Source organism: Micropterus dolomieu, linkage group LG05 (assembly GCF_021292245.1).
Source record: "Micropterus dolomieu isolate WLL.071019.BEF.003 ecotype Adirondacks linkage group LG05, ASM2129224v1, whole genome shotgun sequence".
NCBI classification, from domain to species: Eukaryota; Metazoa; Chordata; class Actinopteri; order Centrarchiformes; family Centrarchidae; genus Micropterus; species Micropterus dolomieu.
In genome coordinates, this window is record NC_060154.1 from 5493611 (window position 1) to 5511136 (window position 17526).

The following is a 17526-nucleotide window of genomic DNA, read 5'->3' on the forward strand; positions in this document are numbered from 1 at the left end:
ATTTTATACGCCCCATCATTAATCAATTTGTATTTGAATCTACATTTACTGAAGGATAGCCCCTTGAAATGCAGCATCTCAATTAATCAAAGAAATGATTGGTAGATTGACCAAATATGAAAACAATTATCGTTGCAGCTCCACTAGGTACCCTAATCATAAGTGAGGAGGATGTATGGCTTTGATATAAATGCTCTGACCTGGTTCAAAAAAGGCAAACTGGGTGATTTTCTTTCATAGACAAATTCAATTCATAAAATACATTTATTGATAGAACCAAAATGGATCTCTCCTAAAGTTACTTGATGGCGTGTCCAAGATGATTTTTGTCGTTTTTGTCATGTAGCGCCATCTAATGGTCTTGATGCAGTATGACATACGGTGCGATTTTATGAATGAATGTAAAGCTTCAGTTGAATTCACTGATATTAAGATGTAAAATATTGCCTTTCAAAAAGATCGGAGAGAAGCCTTTCAAGCTAAAGTTACCTTAATCATCTCTTTCCTGCTACTATTTTGTCCCAAAATAAAAACCCTAGTGCACTCACAGTGAATTGTACGTCACTGTTGCTCCCATGGTTTGTATTAAGTCTTAAATTTTGGAAAATGCTTAACTGTTGTTTTCAAGATTAGGACTGTGGCTTGAATTTGACTACAGTATACTCCTTCAAAGATGCTTGCTATGATTTTCAACATAATCTCAATCACTCATGTAAACCAAATATCCTTTAATATATTAAATTTAAATAATCTTATATTTGTTTTTTTGGCTCCCTGAGTGTTCACTCGTCATTCATAGCTCGATCAGCCCCCTGTTTTTCCCTGAAATTGGCAACATTAAATACTCATGATCAAAATGTACAATATGGACAGCTAGTTTTTTTTTGTTTTTTTTACATAAATGGCAAGATACTTGTATTTGAGTATTTCCATATAATGCAACCTAACGCTACTTCTAAGAAGCAAATATTTACTTTTTCATACACTTCCTGTTTAGTGAAAAACATGCATCTCTATGTATTATTATTTACCATGCTACCTAAACTATTTAAAAACCCTCTTGGATTCATTGTCACAAAGCTGAACATGGTCGTTTTTCTGAGCTCATGGAAAATTTACTTTTTCTTACATAAGAATATGATGCATTATTAAAATACCCGACAGTATATATAAAATGCAACATACACATTAATGCAACCAAAAACATCAAATATGGTAGTAGAACACTGTGGGGTCCCACACACATTGACTATTTTTACTTTCCACATTTTGCTGATAATACTTATAAACCTTTACTTAATAAGGTTCAGAATGCGAGACTTTTACTTGTAGTAGAGTATTTTTATAGTGTGGTATTGACTCTTTTCCTTGTGCCTCTAGGGCCTCCAATTCTTCATCAACCACTGGAAAAAAAACAACATGTGCTACTCCGGTTTCTTTGCTCATGCCTTTACAAGAGGTCCATTTTCATAGTTTGTCAGGAGACAAGCAACAGCATACAGCTGATTAATGCTGCCAATAAGCTGAGGTGGAATCTCTGTGTCAAAGAACTTGTGTTCCTTCACACGAAGTATGAGGCGCTCCACATGCACCGTGAGGCGTGCATTTGCTTGGGTCGCCCTGACCTCACGAGCAGACATCTGGGATCTATGAGAGAATAATGGCTGCCTATAGATTTTACAAGGCACAAAGACATTAACGAGAAAACCTCGGTCAGCCATGACAGCCATGCCGGGTCTTAAAAGGGAAAGAATTCCACACTCTTCCGTGATTTGTTTGTCACTGATGGATCCGGCGTACAGTGGAGAAATAAATGTCACCGCCCCATGAGGAGCAACTCCGAGCAGCCCTTTGAGAGTGTAGTGGGACTTGCATGCAGAGAACGCTTCACTTTGGTCAAGAGGTGATGATGGCTGGCACCTCAGCTCCGTGAAGTCCAGGATGACTCTAGTGTCTCCATAATCCTTGAACTCTTCTGGCAAATGTTCCTTTATTCTCTCCTCTGGTATCCAGATCCTCACTGACCCGAGCACAGTGTACAGAAAGTCGCTCCATGTTGTAATAGTACGAACGACTGTGGACTGGCGGACTCCGTACCGGTCAGCAAGGTCATGCCATTTTAAACCCAGCGCAAGATAGTTGAGAAACATGAACATCTCATCTATGGGCTGCAGGGGAGGAGTCTGTTCAAAACAAATTAAAAGTTACATTATGTTTCTCTCAACTTCCAACTTCCCTGATCTTTGTGAGGCTGTATTATATGGTTCATGGAAATAATAATAATAATACAAATATTATTATTAGTACTTACAGCAGGGGAACTTGGCTCTGTGAAGGTGCCACTCTGTGCTTGTGTCACACTGACCATAGAGGGCAGCAAGGGCTCTATTAAAGCCCAGAATCGCATGAGTAGGTCATAGGATGCAAACCTGAATAAAAACATTCCAGATGTTAGTTCTTCAACCTTTTATCAGTGTCTACTGTGAACTTACATGGAAGCATTTCAAATACAATTACATTAGCTTTCATCAAACTAACAAACACACTACCGTATGGTGCCACTGCTAAAGTACTACACAACAATCAGGAGTAATTGTTTGACAATAAGCCAGTAGAAGGATTCTGAGCTCTAGTTTCAGTATTTAGCCATTAAACCTTAATTGGGACATGTGAATATGTCTATAAGCTTTATTGTGTCGGAAAAATGATTTATGTAGCCAAGTTGTTGACATTATAAATGTAGAAACATGGCGAACAAAATGGTTGATGGTAAGACACTTGTGATAAATGCTGCAAATCTTGCTAACATGGCATTTGTAATATGGTATTAGGTTATAATAGTTAGTTAGTTATCTAAATTTCACCAGCAAGTCCTCCATTATTGGAATCTAATCTATAAACATAATGTCTCCCCTCGTAATAAACCAATTTGGAATATTAGATGTATACTGATAACGAAGATATCTTTTTATTTTAAAGAATTGATGGAGCAAGGGATATGTTATATTAAACTACTAATGCATGACAGAGGCAGAATACTGAACTACGATGAGTTTAACCTTAAATACAAAGTAAAAATGTACTAGTAGAGAATATTGTGCTGTGATCGTAGGATCAGAAAGCCCTTATTCAAATGATGATAAGATTTAACATTGACTCAAATGAATGTGATACAGAAATAGAAACGAGTGAACTTCCGATGTTCTCTTGCACTGTATCTAAATTATTTTGGGATAATTTTTACTATTGGATATTACATAGTAATTTGACCATTCCAGTTTTGACTGATGTTTGAGTAATGTTAGATTAGGTGTTACAATGGAGGACAGAATTTTGCAATTTTATACAACAACCTGATAATTCTCAAAAAAAATATTATTTACACAAATGGAAATTCTTAAAAAACACACATTACACTGTTTTTTGTAAGAGCTGTCTCTTTCTTTAGATTCAATGAAAGTAGTTCAATCTAAGAAGGCCATATTAATTTATACACTCATGTCAGATTTGTTATATCCCAACCAGAGGTTTTGTTTTTGTGCCGTTTGTTTTTCTTTTCCATTTATGTCTTTAAGTTATTTGTTTGTTAATTTCTGTAAAATATTCACCTGCTGTTCATGAAGTTTACATCAACACGCCGAATTCGGAAGAACTAAACTAATGGGACCATCCGAGGAGCACGTGAATGCAGAATGACCACCTGTAGGTTAATGTGAGCCTGCTGGACGTCTTACCTTGTGAAAAACCGTATGTCCTTGTCTGAGCCAGCAAAACGATGGAGACCAAACCGCTGATTTAAAGTCTGCTCCTCTATTTGTTTCCTCAGCTGGAGGATCTCCTCTCTGAGAGACATGTTTTCATCGAGAGCTAAGTTGAGGACTGCGGGGTCCGGAGCCGAAGCATAGTCGTGGTCCAGGAGAGGTGGATGGGATCGTTTCCTCTCCCATACCATCGGTTCTGTACCTGGATGGGTGTAATTGTTCCACTCAAACAACTCTGGAACAGCTCCCCTCTTTAACATGCGCCTCCCTGTGTTAAAGACCGGCACACGAAAGTCCTCCTTTTTAAAATGTCGGCTACAAACTCGAGTATGGGGACTAACCTCCCTCCGGATAGCAGCAAACCATTTTAGCCTGGTTTCCGTATCAGAGGGAAATGTGTGAAAACTAAGTACTTTGTTGTACTTACTAGAGGCTTTACAAAAAGGCACACAGCAATGCTCAGCTTTACTATTACTGATGCGCTGAAATCCAAACTGTTGCTGAGACATTACTGCTTGATAAAAATCATAGCCTCGGTATCAGAAAGGAAGTGGTTTACCGCACACATCCTACTACTACCGTGGACCTCACGGTTACTTAGATGGACGGAGAATTTGCTAATCAAGAATAAGGGTTGGGGTCTATCTAGTACGGTTTATCCAGAGTGTATCTGAAAGGAGTGCAACATGGGGCTCTTTTTGTCATTGGGTGCTTCTCACTTCTCTTATTGTATCCACGTTTTCCTCATGCAAGAAGAGAAGGAACGAGGAAATGTGTTGTTAGAGAAATGAGACGTCCATTCCTCAGACGTATCAGGTGAAGCAAGTGATAGCAAATGGATCAGCTGATCGCAGCCTCAACTACCAGTACGTTTTAACAGCTGAGTTTGTGTCTGCACACATGTGCAATGCGCTGATGTGTATGGCTGATATTAAGGCTCACAGTTAAGTATTGAGCAGCATGTTTTCTGTCTGCAGCTGTAACAAACACCTGCACATGAAGAACAAAATAGAGCCCAGTGTTGCATCACCTGCTGTATTCCATCCAGGCTGCTTAGAACACTGCATAGCTATATATATATATATATATATATATATATATATATATATATATATATATATATATATATATATATATATATCATGTAATATCTAGCTTACAGTATCAGCTTATATAATCAGTGTAAACAGGCTATTGCCAAATGACAAAAATACCAACGATGCTTCACTTTAACATTAATAACTGTATTTTGCCTGGAAACATGAACATCCAGTATAGTACAGACCATATATTGAGATGCTACACAAGAAAGGACTTGCTTGTCTGTTGCTGAATCATAATGACAGACCTTGCCTCCTATTGTGCAGGCTCTGTGGGGCCATAAGAACAAATACTGCTTATATTACTAAGTGGCTGGATAGCAACATCCTTTAAATGCTTATCCAACGAAGGTTAAAGTCAAGGGCAACTGGATTTGGTTGAAGATACTGGATACTGCCAGTTCATTCAGTTGGATAACTATGACCTGGATGACTGAGAATCTTCATAGACATTTTAAATGCTTAAATGTTTCAGTGCTTAAAGAGTAAACTGAATGTGAACCAACTGACCAACTTAACTATGTAACTTGCTAAGAACAAAATGTTTAGCAGTAATAAAATAAAACTATCTAAATGATGAGATCAGACTGGTTCCCCTTCTTCTTCTCTTAACACACTGGTTATGGACCACAAAACATTTCTGGCTTCTAGGTGTCCTTCAGTGGTTTAAGAGCTAGAAAAGTTTTATGCAACATGGTTACATTTCATAAAGATCAAGCTTAACAGTGTCTTTGCACTAAGTCTGGCTTGGTGAGGGCACAATTTTGATACTCAATAGTTTAAGAAATTTTTAAAGTAAGGTTTTACTGGCTTCAGCCTCTCAAATATGAGTATTTGTAGTCCTGTTTCATTTATGTAATGTACCAACATCTACTGGTCTTGATACAGTATGACACATGGTGTGATTTTGTAAATGACAGTAAAACTTCAGTTGAAATCAGTGTAAAATACTTCAGGAATTTAAATTTCTGACAGTGAAACTAATGTGGCATTGAATGTTGGTGGCTTGTTTGTATAAACTGTGACTAAATTATTTTGTTGGCTCGCCTGTAGCAAAAGACCACAAAGCCTTGAATGTTTACAGTGAACAGATTCTGTGTTGAGATGATTAGAGGTGGTTTGAAAACATGCTCCACATCACCTTTTTTAGGTTTCTTACATGTTTGCGTTGTCAAGTGTCTGCTAAGAGTGCACTTAAAAATCAAAGTGATTTTAACATATCAAAAAACATGCACTCCATTCCCTCCATAGCTGGTGGCCAGTGGCTGGGGGTAAAAACAGCTAAAGCACTAGGTCAGGTAGTTTTATTAAAGAGGACAGGGACTGCTGCAAAGTGATTGACTGCCTCAGATGTCCAGCAGAAATATCTTCCACACCGAGAGCATGTCATCATGTTACATCCTCCGTCCTTCTACAACAACAAAATACAACGTGTGTCAGCAGTTCAGAAAAGTCAGAAAAACAACGGGTGTGCAACATTTTGTTACATTTTGTTGTAATAAAAATGTGTCTGCAAACACACAATAGTCTGTGCTCATGAGTTCATGTGTATGTTTGCAACAGATGAATAAATAAATACCTGTATTCTGCAGAAGCAATGAGGGCAGTTCTTGGTATTGATGGCTATCCACTGTTCACTTAGATGCTCCAGCACAGAGCCCTGGAATTTCTTACGGCCGTATCTGCTCTCCAGGAGGCGCTTCCTTTGCTTGCTGCCACTGGCATAGTCCTCCCACAGAGCTTCTAACCCCTCTGAGACACACACAGCAACACAGAGCACTGCATCAGATCAAGACACATCGGTATCCACACAAACCGATCAGGAACAGGACCGTAATTAAAGATTGACCAAAGGTTGCTACTATCAGCCTGTTATCTACAATATTATCAAAATATTGACCACTCATGTCGACTCAGGTTCCTCTCTGACAAATAATTTAATGCCTGGGATAAAAGGATAATTAGAGGCCTGGTATGTTATTTATTAATGTTATAGTTCACTGATTCTATAACTTATACTTTTCTTCCTATGTTTTCATTTTACAAAAACATAACAGCACAATTCTTGTGAATAGTATATAAAATATCGAAAACTATTACTTTATTTGACTTTGTATCTAAAAAGTAGCATTAATCCTCCAGAAATGCTGATACATGTATGCTACAAAGGAGTAAGACATGATGATGAGACCTAATATCAGGCCACACGGCATCTTCTGCTTCCTCCCTTTAAGCACTGAGAAATATATAGAATTGCTTTTCTTTTAAACAAAACAAGGTTCATTTTAGGTGTAAAATATTCACATGACAAAAAATGACCACCACAGCCATGTAATAGCCATGGGTGACTTATACTGTAACAATAATACATACAATAATATATATTTTTTATTCTAAATACACACAAATACACAAACACACACACATATGCTTGTGTACCTTGTGACTGTGGCAGATTTATTTCGGCTTGCTGTGAGTCTTCTTCTGTTGGTTTGTTTGTGTTCATCTTTTTATGACAGTCATTTGCTCCATGGTAGGTCTGTCTGCAGGTAACACAGAAGGCAAAGCTGCACACAGAGCACATGGCTGCAGTGCTGGACTTCTCCTGAATGACGGGCGAACCACAGGAACGCCGAGGACAGTAGGTCACATCTAAGAGGAGGGGAGAAAAGCACAAATTTTAAGCTATATTCCTATCTCTGGACATTCTAATCTATTAAGGCTTTAAATACAGCCCCAGTTTAACAAGAATATAAGGGAAACAAACCAGCCATGCAGTCCAGAGTCTTCTGCAGCAGGAGACGATCATAGCGGCTGAACAGCTCCTCTCCTACCAAACTCTTCACCTACCGAACAGGTGAAAATAGAGAAGCAGAGAAGGCAGAAAGAGAGTGTGTTAGGGAAGTCACTTAATAATGTAAGTGATTTATTCTGTTTTGGTGTATATATCCACATAAAAGTGGCAAGAAATTGGACATCGGGAAAGACAAAAATGCCTGAAATTTAGAAAAAGTATTGCCATTACATACAGAGATAACTGATTAAGTTTATTTTTACACAGCAAAACATCCTACTCAGTATCATGGCCACATCTCCAGTGGTGGAAATTACTGTTAGTACAATTTAGAGGTACTTGTTCTATACTCCATTTTATGCTACTTTATATTTTTACTTGTCATTGATTTTCAAATTGCAGTATTGCTACTTTTACTTGATTTTCAGCACAGCTCTAAACTTTGTCCTGCTTCCCAAAGCCTCAAAACATGAAAAAGACCTCCAGAAGGTCGCTGTAGTGTAGAACAGATGGATGGGTCAGGACTGTACCTGTGCAGGTGTAGGGGTTGCATTGCAGTCTGCCTGAGGACAGGTGACACCCTGGACGTCCCCCTCTTTTATCTGGAGCTTACAGAACTGGGCGAGACAGGTCTGGCAGAAGATGTGGCCACACTCAGGCAATTGCACACATTCTGAACCGAGCTGGCCGATAAAACACACACCACAGTCAAACATTGTGGTGGCAAACACTTTCCGATGCTGGGCTGCATCGTAGATCAAGAGCTGGGACAGGAGAATTTGTGACGGAGTTAGGGAGAGACCAGAGAGGGTGTGGTCTTCATTTTGGGGGGATTCTCTTGGGTGGATTGGCAGAGAAGCAGCTCCTTGTCCACTTTGATCTAGTGGGACTTGGCTGTGGTGGGATGTTGAATTATTTTGGTCAGTCTTGCAGGAGTCTAATGCCACATCTCCCTGAGAGTCTGTGCTGGTCCAGTCTGAGGTTGAAGGATTTTGTCCATCAGTTAGAATCACTATCGGATGCTCATCTTCCAAGGATGGTTCAGAGAGGTCTGGTTTACAAGGATCTGACACATTACAACTTTGTTTATCTGAGGGTCCTGACTCTGGAGTGTATTGATTATTCTTTGGTTCTCTGAGTGCGGCATTTAATGTGTCCTGGCTATAGTATTGGGTGCTGTCTTCATCAGAGGGGAGCTCCAGGATAGTAGTGATTTCTAGGAACCTGAGGGCATCTTCTTTAAGAAACTGTACCCAGGAGAAGAGCACCACAGCGCCCCCAGTGGACTGGTAGAGATCAGTTAGCTGGGCCGCCAGTGCAGAGAGCTGCGGGAGGAGAGGGCAAATAGACTGATGTAATCTGAACTAACCCTCTGCAATCTGCATTCATCTCTCTCTGTCTTTGTGACACACACTGGCAGGTTGTAAATGTGACCAATAACATTTGAGTTGACATTGCCTCTACTGATTACCTGCGTGTGTGTCAGCCAGCTGCAGGTGAGGCTGAAGGAGGGAGGAGAGGAGGATGGGTAGTCCTTAGGGAGTTCAAAGATCAGAAGCAGAGGTGGAAGGTATGATATCTCATACTGCCTCAGCGTCTCACCTTAGGACAAAAAATCACAATAGGACAACATGATCAAAGCAAATAAACAAGACCTGTGAAGTGAAGAAACAATCCTGGTTTCACACAACAGACCCTGAACTTATCCATTCAGTCTTTTCCATTAATGTTTTACTTTTTGGGCATATGTTAGAAAACTCTTGTTTTTAAACATGTCTTGAAATTATATCCATATTACATATACATTTGTTCCAAAATGATTTTGTTAACAGGAAAAACAATGCACAGACATATTTGTACAGTCACAGCTCTTCAACATGCTGTTCAAACCTACCTTCTTCTATTCGTGTCAATAACATGTTTCTCTAGTCAACAAACTTCCTTGTGTTCCTTCCGTTGTGTGCTGAGATTTATTAACGTAGACATGAATATTTGAGTAGGTTTATGTGATCTGCATGTTGTTGTTCTGGCTGTAAAAACAAATCTGAGACAATACAATCTGGTCTAATCTAATTTAGACGGCTTTATTTACCCTGTTTAAGAACCACAGTGAAGTCTGCAGGCAGCTCAACAGATACTCGGATCTCTCCGGCAGACGTCGACTCATCCCGGACAAACTCCTCCGAACCAAAGATACTATGTAGGGCGAGAAGTTCGTCTTCCTGCTCCTCCTTGTCGGCATTCATACCTCCAGCACCGAAAACAAACTAACTTCACGTCCTCCTCGCACTGTTTGTAAAATTTGTTTCTTCGAAAAAACGTTGAAGTAGTTGGTACAAAATGTTAATCCTCGCTGTTCAGGAAGTCTGTAAGCCAACCTGCTCCCGGCGTATTGCCCGTCCCTCTGTTGACTCAACTTTATGATGCAAGGTACAGAATACAGCAGCAACCTTAAAAACACAGTGCTGCTGTATTATGCAAAACAGGACATTAATCATTCACCATGTGACATTTAAACACACCTTTATTTGCACAAGTAACCAATTTATTGTTGTTGTTATGCCTATCTTGGCGATAACTTACATCCAAACAAAAATAACACATTATGTTTGTGCATTTAAGAAATGTTTCAGTTATTTAAAAAAGTAGCCTACAAAACATAGCTTATGAGCGCTAAATGAACATTGGTACTGTCGCCTATTTAAGTAGAATTTTGAGGCACTAAAAATTGCTTTTTGTCATACATGAGGCAGATCTGGGGCGAGTTCAATCTCAAAACGTTTTGCACCGGTTTGCAAAATTTTCGGATTGAATGACATGTTTCCTTGCAACATTGCGCAACGTCCTGCAACGGGCTTCGAGGTATGTTTTCTCCCGTTTGGTGGGCGTGTCTCAGGTGTTACCCAATCAGCTGCGACAGGTTTGTAAACACAACGGTGTTGAAAAAGGCAGGAAAATTCAGTGCGCTTGCGTACACAGCAGGGTGTTCAAAAAAACGTTCTGCTACGTTTTGTCTGCGCTGAACTCGCTCCTGGTTCCTCTGGCTCCATCATGAAAGAAAAAAAACAACAAATCAAAGGCAGGAGGAATATCTAATGCAGCATCAATCACTGGCCTGCACAGGCTAGGCAGCACCCCACGCTTGGCTCTCAGATTGGGTCTTATAAGTCATGCAACGCTCACACACGGACAGAGTTTTGACCTGGTATAAATATAAAATATTCTGTACCATTAAAATAACACTTTAATGCCTACACAACTGTGCATGTCGCCGTTTACTTTGCGACGACTCGCAGTCTGTTTTCCGCCGCCACACTCCCGTGTTACATACAGTAACAGTCCCAGCTCGTTATTGGTGCATGCAAAAAATCTGGTCTGATTCTTCGTCTGCATTACTTTATTCTTCCACTAAAACAGAGTAGTGTGAACGGGGCCTGAGACAGTAAACTCATTTGAAAACGTACAAAACTTAACTGGCACCAACTAAGGCAGCGCCGCATCACCTTCCTGCTAATTCATTAACGTCTGTCACATCAGGGGACAGCACTGCCAAAAAATGCCTAAAGACTTAAAGACCCATCATCAGACTGCAGACCTGAGGAAGGGACTTGACATGGGGGATCCAGGGAACCCCAAATTGCTCTCGATGGGTGTGCCATTGGTGTGTGAATGTGCATGAAGGAGTTCAGTGAGCAGTTAGCACCATCCTGCTCATCAGTGTTTGAATGCGTGTGAATGTGATTTAATGTAAAGCACTTTGAGTGGTCAGAAAGACTAGGAGCAATACAAATACCACCATCTAAAATTACCATTTACATGGAACCTGCAGGGGAGGTTAACCACTATTCCTGTGGGTTCCTTATCCACCCTGACACACCCTGAATGTGGTCATTATTGTGTACAATTCAAAGGACACTGGGTCTGGCCTTGTTGTGTAATGTTAATGAGGGCACACATACACAAAGGAAATCTTATCTTTAGGCGTACTTTTAGCAGGTAAAAGGCCAGATGTTGGTTTCATAATTTGACTGATGTGACTTTGTTGTCTGTAGGAAGACATGTTTATTCAGAAGATTCCCTGACACAAGGAAATCACAGAAACAATAAATTCTTTCTTTCTTTTTTACTGTTACTTCTATGCTTCCATAGAATACAGTATACTTTACTAAAAATGCTTTGATGCTATGATTTTTAACATAATCTGGTGTTCATCAAAACCATTCATGTAAATAACCCTTTAAAATTTTAAATTAAAGGATCTTTTTTTTCATATTTGTTTGTTGTCTCCTGGAGTTCAAGATGTTTTATATGTCCAAAGAACTTCCATAAAAAACAGCCCAGGCTTCTAATTGAGACCTGTGTTTATTTATCAAAACATGTAGTCCCGCCAGGCCAGTAAAGGGAACAGGTGACTAATTGGTACTACGCTTTAATTGAAGTTTTAAGGTACATTTGAGGAAGTTGAAAGGATTTAAAACTCCCCCTGCAGCAGCAAGGTTTGATGCCTAAATAATTAGTCAATCAACAGAAGACTAAACTGCAACAATTTTAATACTCAATTTATTGTTTAAGTCATTTATAAGTAAGTTCTTCACCCTCTCAAATGTGAGTATTTGTTTTTTCATAGTCTTTTTATTATTTGATGATTTTTTTTAGACCACATCATTAATGAATAAATCAAAGAAATGATTGGTAGATAGAGCAAAAATGTAAAAAATCATCATTGCTACCCCACTAAGTAACCTAAATGAGGGGAAAGTAAAAGGCACACTGGTGATTTTCTTTCATAGACTTATCATCTTTGCATCCACAGCTGCAGATATGCATGTCACATACACTGAATGATAGAGTAGCGTCATCTACTGGCCATGATACAGAAAGACACATGGTGTAATTTTGTGAATGACTGTAAAGCTTCAGTTGAAATTGATATTAACATGTAAAATACATCTAGAATTTAAATTTTTGATGTATTTTTGATGTTTTTGGTTTGTGTATGAACTGTGACTGAAATACTTTGTTGGCCCATCTTTAGCAAAAGAGCATTAAAACATTGAATGTTTATAGTGAACAGATTCTGTGTTGAGATGATTAGAGATGGTTTAAAAATATGCTCCACGTCATCTTGCATGTTTGCATTATCTGCGTAGTCCAGTGTAAAAGAAATTTGAATATAGAATAAACAATGCAAATTCCATTCCCTCCATGGCTGGCGGTCGGTGGCTGGTGGTAAAAGTAGCTGAGGCACTAGGTTGGGTAGTATTGGATGCGAGAGCAGTGACGGTTCTTAAAATGATAGTCTCCACCACATGTTGGCAGTATGGTGAGGCAGACCCAGCAGAACCACTGTCGACACTGAGAGCACATCACCCTGTTACATCCTGTTTCCTTCTACAACACAAAACACAATGTGTGTTAGTGGTTAGTCAACATTCTGTAACTTTTTGTTGTAATAAAAATGTGGTAACAGGATAGTCTGTGCTGAGTTCATGTGTATGTGTGCATCAGGTGAATAAATAAATACCTGTATTCTGCAGAAGCAGTGAGGGCAGTTCTTGCTATTAGACGCTAGCCAATCTTCACTCAGAAGCTCCACCACAGTGCCCTGCAATATCCTGCGGCCGTATCTGCTCTCCAGACGATGCTGCCTGTACTTACTGCTACTGGCATAGTCATCCCACAGAGCTCTTATTCCCTCTGAGACACACACAGCAACAAAAAGCATTTCATTAGATACACATCGACTCACAAACTAATCATTCAATCCAGGAATGGAACCGTAATTAAAGACTAACCAAAGGTTGCTCCTATTACCCTGTTATCTACAGCATTATCAAAATATCAACCAGTCATGTCATCTGCTGCCACTAAGACACAGGTTCCTCTCTGACGACTGTCCCAGAAAAATAATTTAATGCCAGGAATAAAATTATAATCTTCTGTTATTTTAATAATTAACTGATTCTATAACCATCCATCCATCGTCAACCGCTTATCCTGCGTACAGGGTCGCTGAAGCCAATCCCAGCTGCCATCGGGCGAAAATCAGGGTACACCCTGGACAGATCGCTAATCCATCGCAGGGCCACACATAGACAAACAACCACTCATGCTCACACTCACACCTAAGGACAATTTAGGGTCACCAATTAACCTAGTCTGCATGTTTTTCGACGGGGGGAGGAAGCTGGAGCATCCAGAGAGAACCCATGCAGACGTGGGGAGAACATGCAAACTCCACATAGAAAGGCCTGCGCCGCTCCCTTTTCTATATTGATAGAACAAAATGATAAGCTTAATTTTTGTAAATAGGCCAACAGCTAAAGACTATTGATATTATTTCTTAATGTGCCAATTCTTTTCTCTATTAATCAATTATTTGTTTGGTCTACATCTCTCAAAAAAAATAGAATGTCATGGAAAAGTTCATTTCTTTTCTATAATTTAATTCAAAAAGTGAAACTTTTATATGTTCTAGATTCATCACACATGAGGTGAAATATTCCAAGCGTTTTTAAATCTGGATCATTACGCCTTACAGCTCATGGAAATCAAAAATCTAGTATCTCAAAATATTATGGAATTTTAGAATGCAGAATTTATAATACAGAAATGTCGACCTGAGAAGGGCTCTAATCAGCTAATGAACTCAAAACATCTGCAAATGTTTCCTGAGCCTTTAATTTCTCAGTCTAGTTCAGTGAAGTTCGAATTAACTTTTACTCGATATTCAAATTTTTATTTTTTTTTGAGATGCAACTGTATTAAATGTTAGAAAACAGTGAAAAATGGCCAATACAAAGTCCAACATGATATCTTCAAATTTTTGTTTTGTACAACCAACGGTCCAAAACCCAAACATATTAAAGAGGTTATATTACCACTCTCACCACTTCAGTCTATGTAGTTATACAGCTGAACCAAAGTCCTGGGCTGAGTTCAGCGCAGACAAAATGTAGCAAAATGTTTTTTTCAACGAAAACGGTGGTTCCCTGACACCCTGTTGTTTACGCAAGTGCAATGCATTTCCCTGCCTTTTTAACGCCGTTGTGTTTACCGACTTTTCGCAGATGATTGGGTAACACCTGTGACACGCCCACCAAACAGAAGAAAATATATCTCGAAGCCTGTTGCGCAACATTGCAAAGAAACATGTTGTTCAATCTGAAAACATTGCAAACTGGTGCAAAACATTTTGAGATTGAACTCGCCCCTGTTTACTTGCTTCTCATGACCCGCCCTACTCTGCTTCTGATTGGCTAGTAGTTCTTGGCGTTGCACATGTGCAACTCCCAACAAAGATCTTGTAGAGGTGCGATGCATCACTCTATAGCTAAAATGGAGCGTTCAACACACAGGGTGAAAAGAGGAGCTGCAGCAATGTGCAGTATGACAAAAATATGGTGTTTTTTGAAAATTATTATGAACCTAAAAATGAGCATAATATGACCACTTTATATTTTAGTTTAAAAAAGACATGGAAAAGCAGCAAATCCTCACAAATGAAAGTTGAAGAATTACTTAAAAATTATCAAAACAGATGTTGATTAACGTTCTGTTGATTGACTAATCAATTTTTTAATTTCTAAATAAACACACACACACGCACACACACACACACGTAGGCTTGTGTACCTTGTGACTGTGGCAGGTTTGCTCCGGCTTGCTGTGACTTTTCTTCTATTGGTTTGTTTGTGTGCATCTTTTTCTGACAGTCATTTGCTCCATGGTAGGTCTGTCTGCAGGTAACACAGAAGGCAAATTTGCACACAGAGCACATGGCTGCAGTGCTGGAATTCTCCTGAATGACGGCCGAACCACAGGAACGCCGAGGACAGTAGGTCACATCTAAGAGGAGGGGAGAAAAGCACAAATTTTCGGTAAGACTCTTACATCAACCCAATGTTAAATTTGTTTTGATATTAATAAGAAGGTGCTAAAAACCAGGGCGTCACTTTGTGCTGAAAAGTGGTGGGGACATTTAAGGGCTCAGATTAGGGGTGCAGTGATACACTTGCTCGCGAAGCGTGAACAAAACAAGAAGATATTAGAATAAATATTCAGTACTGCGATATATGACTTGGGAGGTCTGGGGGTCCTCCCCCAGAAGATTTTGAGCATTAAACACTTAATTTCCTGCCTTCTGGAGACATTTTCCGGACCAATTTATTGTTGAAATGTCTTTTATATATATAAAGGGAAACACAAATTTCAGGTGTAAGGTGACAATACAAAATATAATATATATAATGTATCCAAAGCAACTTACAATTGCTATAAATGTCACAGGTCGAACACCTCTGGAGCAACTAGGAGTTAAGTGTCTTGCTCACAGACACATTGGTGTCTCACAGTGATTTGAACCTGTGTCTCTCACACCAAAGGCATGTGTCTTATCCACTGCACCATCACCACCCCTTAGTACACCCTTAGTACCACACATTAGTTTCTTAGATATTTACATTGCATTGCATGTTTCCTATTGTGCAAATAAATCTTTCTCAAAGCATTCTTATTTGTTAATTAACATTTCTTGTTGCAAGAAATTTATCAGAACCATTTTAACAAATACTTTCAAAAAGTGATGGGGACAAAACCAGCCATTTTAAAAAGTGTCATTTACACTGGGGACATGTCCCCATGACACCTATGACTACAAACATTTTGTGTCTGTTTGTTCATATTTTTATTGGTCTTGTTTTTACAGCTGGCTTGAAAACTGCAGCAAAAAAATCACATGCTTAATGTAAAAGAAAAAAAAACACATTTTAATACACTCTTAAGCAGTAATCAATGATTTTTTAAATTATTTTTAATTAACCATATTATATACACTATATTCTTTTCACTAGACATTCTAATCTATAAAGGCTTGAATACATCCTCAGTTTAACAAGAATATAAGGGAAACAAACCAGCCATGCAGTCCAGAGTCTTCTGTAGCAGGAGACGATCATAGCGGCTGAACAGCTCCTCTCCTACCAAACTCTTCACCTACCGAACAGGTGAAAATAGAGAAGCAGAGAAGGCAGAAAGAGAGTGTGTTAGGGAAGTCACTTAATAATGTAAGTGATTTATTCTGTTTTGGTGTATATATCCACATAAAAGTAGCAAGAAATTGGACATCAGGAATGACATATGAAGATACATACGCATTATGCAAATTTAGAAATATTATTGCCACTACATACTTTGTCCACTGGTGATTACTGATTACGTTTATTTTGACACTGCAAAACATTCCTTACAGTACACATCATGGCCGTATCTCCAGTGGTGGAAATTACTGTACTTTAGGACAATTTTGAGTTACTTGTTCTATACTCCATATTATGTTACTTCATATTTTTACTTTTTTACATTCATTTTAAATCATAAGGTACTTATTTCAGCACAGCTCTAAACTTTGTCCTGCTTCCCAAAGCCTCAAAACATGAAAAAGACCTCCAGAAGGATGCTGTAGAGAGAACAGATGGATGGGTCAGGACTGTACCTGTGCAGGTGTAGGGGTTGCATTGCAGTCTGCCTGAGGACAGGTGACACCCTGGACGTCCCCCTCTTTTATCTGGAGCTTACAGAACTGGGCGAGACAGGTCTGGCAGAAGATGTGGCCACACTCAGGCAATTGCACACATTCTGAACCGAGCTGGCCGATAAAACACACACCACAGTCAAACATTGTGGTGGCAAACACTTTCCGATGCTGGGCTGCATCGTAGATCAAGAGCTGGGACAGGAGAATTTGTGACGGAGTTAGGGAGAGACCAGAGAGGGTGTGGTCTTCATTTTGGGGGGATTCTCTTGGGTGGATTGGCAGAGAAGCAGCTCCTTGTCCACTTTGATCTAGTGGGACTTGGCTGTGGTGGGATGT

The 17526-nt window shown here is 39.3% G+C and overlaps 3 protein-coding genes across 4 annotated transcripts in view; all 3 read right to left on the bottom strand.

Annotated features, from left to right (window-relative positions):
• Positions 1–1216: 1216 nt before the first annotated feature.
• The window catches only part of LOC123970705, a 25722-nt gene continuing 9412 nt past the window's right edge, over positions 1217–17526 (bottom strand). The window contains exons 2-4 of the mRNA XM_046048919.1: positions 3735–4268; positions 2312–2429; positions 1217–2183 (exon numbers count right to left, since the gene is read on the bottom strand). Coding sequence (XP_045904875.1) covers positions 1443–2183; positions 2312–2429; positions 3735–4268 — 1393 coding nt within the window. The 3' untranslated portion in view covers positions 1217–1442. The remainder of the gene's footprint in view (positions 2184–2311; positions 2430–3734; positions 4269–17526) is intronic.
• Positions 4990–10121, bottom strand: LOC123970704 (E3 ubiquitin-protein ligase RNF14-like). The gene is made up of 7 exons (XM_046048918.1): positions 9748–10121; positions 9127–9257; positions 8186–8980; positions 7629–7707; positions 7301–7513; positions 6441–6613; positions 4990–6272 (listed from the first exon to the last, which is right to left on the bottom strand). Exons 1-7 carry the CDS (start codon positions 9899–9901, stop codon positions 6156–6158), a joined length of 1662 nt encoding a protein of 553 aa, XP_045904874.1. The 5' UTR covers positions 9902–10121; the 3' UTR covers positions 4990–6155.
• Positions 11881–17526, bottom strand: part of LOC123970703 (E3 ubiquitin-protein ligase RNF14-like) — a 7685-nt gene continuing 2039 nt past the window's right edge. Inside the window, exons 4-8 of one of the 2 annotated variants that reach the window (XM_046048916.1) lie at positions 17149–17524; positions 16571–16649; positions 15291–15503; positions 13180–13352; positions 11888–13046 (exon numbers count right to left, since the gene is read on the bottom strand). In XM_046048916.1, coding sequence (XP_045904872.1) covers positions 12903–13046; positions 13180–13352; positions 15291–15503; positions 16571–16649; positions 17149–17524 — 985 coding nt within the window. In that variant the 3' untranslated portion in view covers positions 11888–12902. Of the gene's footprint in view, positions 13047–13179; positions 13353–15290; positions 15504–16570; positions 16650–17148; positions 17525–17526 lie in introns of both variants that reach the window. The other variant, XM_046048917.1, reaches the window with a different exon arrangement.

What these genes read in the sequence shown, in the direction of transcription:
- LOC123970704 (XM_046048918.1), bottom strand. Translation starts at nt 9,901, where the DNA reads ATGAATGCCGACAAGGAGGAGCAGGAAGACGAACTTCTCGCCCTACAT. An exon ending in GCTGGCTGACACACACGCAG is followed by an intron (nt 8,981 to 9,126) that starts GTAATCAGTAGA and finishes CTCCTCCCGCAG; the next exon opens with CTCTCTGCACTGGCGGCCCA. An exon ending in ATTGCTTCTGCAGAATACAG is followed by an intron (nt 6,273 to 6,440) that starts GTATTTATTTAT and finishes TTGTTGTTGTAG; the next exon opens with AAGGACGGAGGATGTAACAT.